The 7,001-nt window shown below is 45.9% G+C and overlaps 1 protein-coding gene across 2 annotated transcripts in view; it reads left to right on the forward strand.

Annotated features, from left to right (window-relative positions):
* The window catches only part of RRP1B (ribosomal RNA processing 1B), a 29,190-nt gene extending 26,941 nt beyond the window's left edge, over positions 1-2,249 (forward strand). For both annotated transcript variants that reach the window (XM_003798079.3, XM_012810338.2), the window contains exons 15-16: positions 837-900; positions 1,736-2,249. In XM_003798079.3, coding sequence (XP_003798127.1) covers positions 837-900; positions 1,736-1,929 — 258 coding nt within the window. In that variant the 3' untranslated portion in view covers positions 1,930-2,249. The remainder of the gene's footprint in view (positions 1-836; positions 901-1,735) is intronic.
* The last annotated feature ends 4,752 nt before the right edge of the window (positions 2,250-7,001 follow it).

Here is a 7,001-nt window from a genome sequence, read left to right on the forward strand (position 1 = left end):
GAAAGCTGTAGAGTTCATATTCGTTACCTGTGGAAGTTAGATTCCTTTGTTGATGTAATCAACTTCATAGAATCTTCAAGTTAAAACTTCACAACTCTTGGTCAAAATGAATGAAAAGTTAGTAACAATTATAGTAACAGTTTTTCAGTGGAGAATGTTTTTCCTGTTGAGAAGATTTCAAACATCCTTATCTTATTTGCTCTGATAAAGTGGCAACTGCAGTGGGGGCACTGGGGAAGTGAGCGCCCACCAAAAAGGCTTTATGGAAGCCACAGGCCAGTCCCAACAAGACCCAGGAGAGGCCAGCGCAGTGGCTCACGCCTGTGATCCCAGCACTCTGGGGGGCCGGGCATGGTGGCTCACGCCTGTGATCCTAGCACTCTAGGGGGCCGGGCGTGGTGGCTCATGCCTGTGATCCCAGCACTCTGGGAGGCCGAGGTGGGTGGACTGCTTGAGATCAGGAGTTTAAGACCCCATCTCTAAAATGAGCCAGGCATTGTGGTGGTGACTATAGATAGATATTCAGGAAGCTGAGGCGAGAGGATCGCTTGAGCCAAAAAGTTTGAGGTTGCTGTGAGCTGTGACTCCACTTCATGACAAAGGCAACAAAGTGGACTCTCTCAAAAAAAAAAGACCCAGGAGTGGGACATTTAGTTTTAAGTTGTGGGACCAGGCCACTGTCCCTTTGGCCTCTGCGTGTGTCCCAGTCAGTAAGCAACAGAGTATAAAAACTTTCCCTCCTGGGCAACTTCTTTAGAAAAATCTCTGACAAGGAGCCTAAGAATTCTTTTTGTGTTACTCCTTTTGTTTTTTTTGTTTTGTTTGTTTTTTTATAGCTGAACAAGACACCATCTAGCTCCAAAAAAGTCACCTTTGGGTTGAACAGAAACATGACCGCAGGTGAGTTAGGATTTCCTTTTAGAAGACCTTCCCCTGAGCACAGGCACAGGCTTGGCCCGGGACAGTGTGCATTCCCACAGAAGGCAGGCTCTGCCAGGAGCCTGGGCCATGAGGTCAAGGACTTCACTCCCTGCCAGCTTCTGAGTCAGAAGTGAGCACTTGTCTGTGTGTCCCTTTTTCCTGCAGAGCTGTGAGGGCGGTGTTGGCAGTAGGTGCCAGATTTCCTGGAACCTCTTGAGAGGTTACCTGGTAAGACAGGATCTGAAGACCATGTTCCTAAGCACCTCCTCAATACTTTAGGCCGCGGCCGCCTGAGATTCTGAGTCCGTCAGCTGTGGCTGCCTTGCTGTTAAAATTCAGAACCTCCTGCTTCCTGGAGGCAGGGTGAAGAGAAAGGATAGCCCTGTTTTGATAGTTTTCGTATTAGTACTGTCCATGTATTGTTTCAAAAGAAACCACAGTTTTTAAAAATACTATGATAAGTTTAAGTCCTGGCTCTTGTTGGGGACCATAGCCATGAGGTGTTCAGAGAGGTGGGACTCTTGGAGGACCTGAGAAGCTGACCTCAGCCAGCAAGGCTTTGTCTTTAGAACTGGGGAAAGTGGGAGCGATGAATCCTCCCCAAGGAAAGACTCCTCTTACAGGCCAGCAGTTGACCCTGGGCCGTGTCGCTGGGAAGAGCTAATGGACACCTGGGCAACTCTGCACACTGCAGGGCCCACTCTTTTTAGGGTCTTGTGGTGGCAAGTGAGGGAGGGAGGGTCAAACCCAAAGCAGCTAGAAGGGACAGAAGTCACACTCAGTTAACAGGGTGCATTACTTTCAATTGAGACAGAATTCAAGAAGACAGACAAGAGTCTCTTGGTCAGCCCCACTGGCCTCTCCCGAGTGGCCTTCAACCCCGCACAGAAGCCCTTACATGGAGTTCTGAAGACCCCACCGAGCTCACCTGCCAGCACTCCACTGGTGGCCAAGAAACCGCTGACCACCACTCCAAAGAGGAGGCCCACAGCTATGGATTTCTTCTGAGGACAATAGCAGAGTCCCTTTTTAAAGACTGCTTTTATATAGAATATTCTATAAATTATAACTTTAAGAACGTAGGGCCTTTTATCATTTCATAAGTTCTGTAACTTGTGCATATGAGGTTCTGAACGTGAGCTGCTGCTTCCTCGTCCCTTCCACCAGGAGCCCTGGACGTCTTAGTTGAGTCTTCTGCAGTAGCATGCCAGAGCTCTGGGCTTCCACACGTTGGGTAACTTCAGTGGTTCCCATTAGTGTAGGAACCTTGGAGAAGCTGAGGAGAGCACGCTGGTCCACAACTCTGAATAAACTGATGAGCACCGTTACTGTGTGGAATCACACTTCTAGTCAGCTGTCAGTTCACGCAGAACTTTGGTACTCACTGCTGTGTTTGCTATTCTGGGTGGTGGGTTTTTTGGTTATTTCTAGTCTAGCAGTCTGTTTTCTTTTTGAAGCATGTAGGGCTTCACCCCCAAGTCCCACGGGCATTTGGCAGATTACCAATAGGGATGATTCTTGGAACAGAATCTGCAATACCATAGTTTTTCTACATGTACTCAGCTGGGGGAATGGACAGGTGAGGGGAAAAGAGGCTCTTTGCCCTGGGGGGCTTGCTTTTCACCCCCTCACTTCATGTCCTTCCCTGTTTTCCTACCTCTACGGCAAGCCCAAAGTGTCTTCTGGGAGCCAGCGCCCCTTGGCTCTCGCCTAGGATCCAGCCCTGCACTGAGCCCTGCTGCCATCTGCATCGGGCATGAATTCTTCCAAGCCATGGGGCTCCTATTTCTCTTTCTGTATCAGGGAGCTAAAGGATTGATGTCCCCAAAAGCAGTTTTTCCTTCTTAGAGGCCTGCTGGCAGTGCTGTCACCTGGGCTTGTGCTCAGAGCGAGACCCGAGCATGGCCTTGAGGAGCCGTGCTTGTGCAGGTGTTCACAGCTGCCTTTCATCTAGAAGATGGCAGTGCTCACCAGCAGGTTTTTACATAGCTCTTCTCATTGAAGTTAATTATAAAAATTGGGTTGGAAGGCATCCAGGCTTTAGTTGGAAAAACAAAACTGACTTTTAGAGCAGTCCTCACATAGTAATTGATCTGGATTAAGGAAACTGTATCTTGAGAGATGGGAAAGATGCAGACTCAGAACTAGGTGGCCACTTGCAAAGCCACAGGGGCCAGACTCCTCCTCTGTGGCTCTGGCAGAAAGATGTCACAGGGCGTGGAGTTTGGACTGATGGGTGCTCTGTACCCTCCCCTTATGCGCGGAACCCCAATTTTTCAGTAAAACTTGGGCCAGTGCCCTTGACTGCTACTCCCCAACAGAGGACCCCAAGTCTGTGGTCTCAGCCATGGCTTTGGACAGCAAAGAGGCCCACTAGGGTTGCAGAGCTGCATTCAACTTTGATTTCATTCACTCATAATGAGGGTGGGGCTTCGTCTTCCAGCAAGGGTTGACTTGGTGTGGAGGAGCAGACTTACTGACCAAGGCCTTAATGAGAAAGGAGTGTTAACTTGCTCTCTCCCTGCTCCATAATAAAGTTCTGTCATGCTTAGCCATGAAAAAATTAATAGTTACCACTGTGCTTTTCAGCAGGGGCTGTCGGGCAGCGTCTCGCAGACAGCATGACTTCATGGCCGTGGCCTCATGTGGTTCTAGTATGCTGCGCTTCACAACACGGCAAATCACATTCAAAACCAAAACTTTCACAGTGAAAGGACTGGATTTAAGTTAGCAAGTATCTTCAGCTTTTTGTTTAAAAAAACTTTCATTATCAATCAAAATATTTTTCTAACAATTTTTATTTCAGCTTTAAAGATGAGTCATAGTCAGATGGGCCATGTAAGCCAACAATGTCAAGATGTCTTAGCAGGACGTTCTAGGGGGAGATGGCACATTTGTCCTACAGACTGCCACACGGCTGTCTCTTTCGGCATCCCTATATCATCTTACATCCTCTGTTCTGAGTACCAGTGACTGTCCTATGAACGCACCTCCTGTCGAGATCACGCCTGTACGGTGGTGTCTGGGGTGACAGTGCACCCTCAGCTCTGTTTTCCAACTCTGTCCTGACTTACTCCTTTTTACGGGTAAGTCAAATAGGTTTACAGTGGTTTATTTTTAATGCCTAAGTTTTAGCAACAGGAAGAAAACCTTTTAAAAATTCTCATTAATATATACATAAAAGAATAATATTTCACAAATAAAATGTGTTTAGAATATCAGTTTTCTATCTGATGCATGTTATTTTCCTAGATAAAATTGCCAAGGGGACTTGGAAGTCCAGAAAACAAAATGATTTAATGCTGGTGATCTTAAATTATGATATTTTATAAAATGGTGATCTTTTCCTTCTCCAGAGGCCTGGTCAATTTTGTACAATTAGATATCAGACTTTACAAGTTTGTTACCCTTTGTTTTACTGAACTGAAAGCACAAAATATAAAGAAAATCTGAAAACAATTGTTAGTATTGGAAATTGAGTCTGTTGTTTAACTTTTGTACATATTTTCTCTGAATTTACCTGACTCTGCTGGCAAGGACTTTGTTGATGATCAAATCGTGTTAGTGTCTGTGGGGTTTGTCAATCTAGTCAAACCAAGTCCATTAAAAATATATTTATGTCTTTGCCCTCAGATTTGTGTTTGATACTGATTTTCAGTATGCATAAAACATGCCTCTTTGGGAACTACATAAATAACAGCAGGAATTGAAAGATGGTACTTTTTGCATTTGAAAACAAGACTCTTCAGATTCCTGTTCCTTTTCTGCTTCCCAGAGCCATGGGGGTGCCCAGCACGTCTTCTCTGAGTGGCTGGTTCAGTCTCATGACTGTTCACACTACTCCCTGCATGTCTGAAACACCCACTCCACAAGATGCAGAGTGTCTGGGCGGAGACTCCAGCTCAGTCCCAGGAAGGTGATCACAGCCAGGCTATCGATGGCATAGTTGGGTAGTGTCCTGTCTCAACATGCATAGGTACATGTTCCCTAAAAAACTATCTTCACTGTAGTTTAGATCGCCAACAAGTTCACAAAGAAAGAAGCAAATAAGAGTACGTCCTGGAGGAAGGGAAGGGTCAGTTGCTGATCTAAAGTGTCCAGTTTTCAACAACAAGAGATGTTCCAAAAGCAGGGCAGTGTCACATACACGGGAAGGGAGGGGTAGAAACTGCCTTTGAGGGTGCCCAGATTACGAAACAGTGATTATAATACATATGCTTAAAGAACTAAAGGAAATCATATTTGAAGAAATGAAGGGTATGTTGAGTGTCTCATCAAATAATACCTATAGAGATGGAGGGGGGGGTTTAAAGGGACCAAATAGAAATTCTGGTATTGCGCAGTAACTGAAAAGAAAAATTAACTTCAGGGTATCCCTAAGTTCCCCCCGCCATACTTAGGGGAAATTGGAAATTGTAGCTAACTAAATGTACCTTTATTGACAAAATACTAATTGGAAAATGTTTCGAGGTGGCCAACATACCCAGAATATCTTATAAAATTTTGTAATGAGTATTTTGCAAATAAAGACAGTTTTCCCTATGAGTGGGTGAGCTTTGGGACACCTTGTAGAGTCCCTGTAGTGAATTTTTTTTTTTTTTTTTTTTTGAGATAGAGTCTCACTTTGTTGCCCTCAAGTGCCCTGGTGTCAGACCTCACAGCAACCTCAAAATCTTGGGCTCAAGAGATCTCAGCCTCCTGGGTAGCTGGGACTATAGGCAGCGGTCACAACGCCTGGCTATTTTTTAGAGACGGTGTCTTGCACTTGCTCAGGCTGATCTCAAACCTGTGAGTTCTGGCAATCCAACCACCTCAGTCTCCCAGAGTGCTAGGATTACAGGCATGAGCCACTGCGCCCAGCCCTCTAGTGAAATTTTTATATCAGTTATTGTAGATTCAAAGTGGCCAAATAATCAGCAAACTTGAAAACAGAGTGATAAAAGTTCTGTGGCTTAAAACAGGAAAAAATAATTTTTCTTGTAGTCTCACTTTGTCATCCTCGGTACAGTGCTGTGGTGTCATAGCTCCCAGCAACCTCAAACTCTTGAGCTCAAGCAATCTTCTTTAGCCTCCCCAGCAGCTGGGACTACAGGTACCTGCCACAATACCCAGCTACTTTTTGAGACGAGGTCTCGCTCTTGCTCAGACTGGACTCCCAACTCCTGAGTTCAGGCAGTACACCTGCCTCAGCCTCCCAGACTGCTGGGATCACAGACGAGCCACGGCCCTCACCGGAAAAGCTAACAAAAGTTACTAGCCTCAGAAAAGGGCAGGATACCATCAGGTGTACCAACACATACATAATGGGAGTACTAGGGAAGAGAGAAAAGAGAAAATATTCCAAGAAAGAATGGCACAAAACTGAAAATTCAAATTTGATCAAAAACTACACATCCAAGAAACTCAAACAGCCAAAATGTTGAAAAACAGAAAAAAATCTTAAAAATACCCAGAAAAAAATGACATTACATACAGGGGAAACCCAATAAGATTGACAGCTGATTTATCAAGAAAAAAATGGAGACTGAAGGCACAGGGGTGAGATATTCAAAATGCTGAAAAAAACCCTTTTTTTTACTGAGGTGAAGTTCACATAACATTAACCACAATACAATTAGCATTCAAAGTGTACAGTCAGTGGTATTTGGTCCGTCACACTGCTGTCAAACACCACCATCTATTTCAATATACTTCTCATCACCTCAAAAAAGAGCCCTGCCGAGCAGGAGCTCCCCTTCTGTCCCCTCCAGCACTCGGCACCCACCAGCTTGCTCCTGTCCCTGCGGGCGTATCTGTTGTGGAGGTTTCCTCTAAGTGGGGTCGTGTTCTGCTCCATGCGATGGGTTTGGGCTCTGTACCATGGGATTGGGCTCTGTGCCATGGTGTCTCCCCAGCACCTTTAGTCCCAGGAAGGGGATGTGAGGTGTCAGAGAAGATCACTCCCCACTCTCACTAGCCCCTGCCTCAGGAGTCCACCTCCCACGTGCACTGAGGGGGCAGTGAAGAGCGGCAGCCTGTCCCCCCGTCCCCACACACTCTGGGAGTGTCCACCAGCACTGAGGGGGCAGTGAAGAGCGGCA

This window comes from Otolemur garnettii, unplaced genomic scaffold (genome assembly GCF_000181295.1).
Source record: "Otolemur garnettii isolate 467f Iridium unplaced genomic scaffold, OtoGar3 scaffold00128, whole genome shotgun sequence".
Lineage (NCBI taxonomy): Eukaryota > Metazoa > Chordata > Mammalia > Primates > Galagidae > Otolemur > Otolemur garnettii.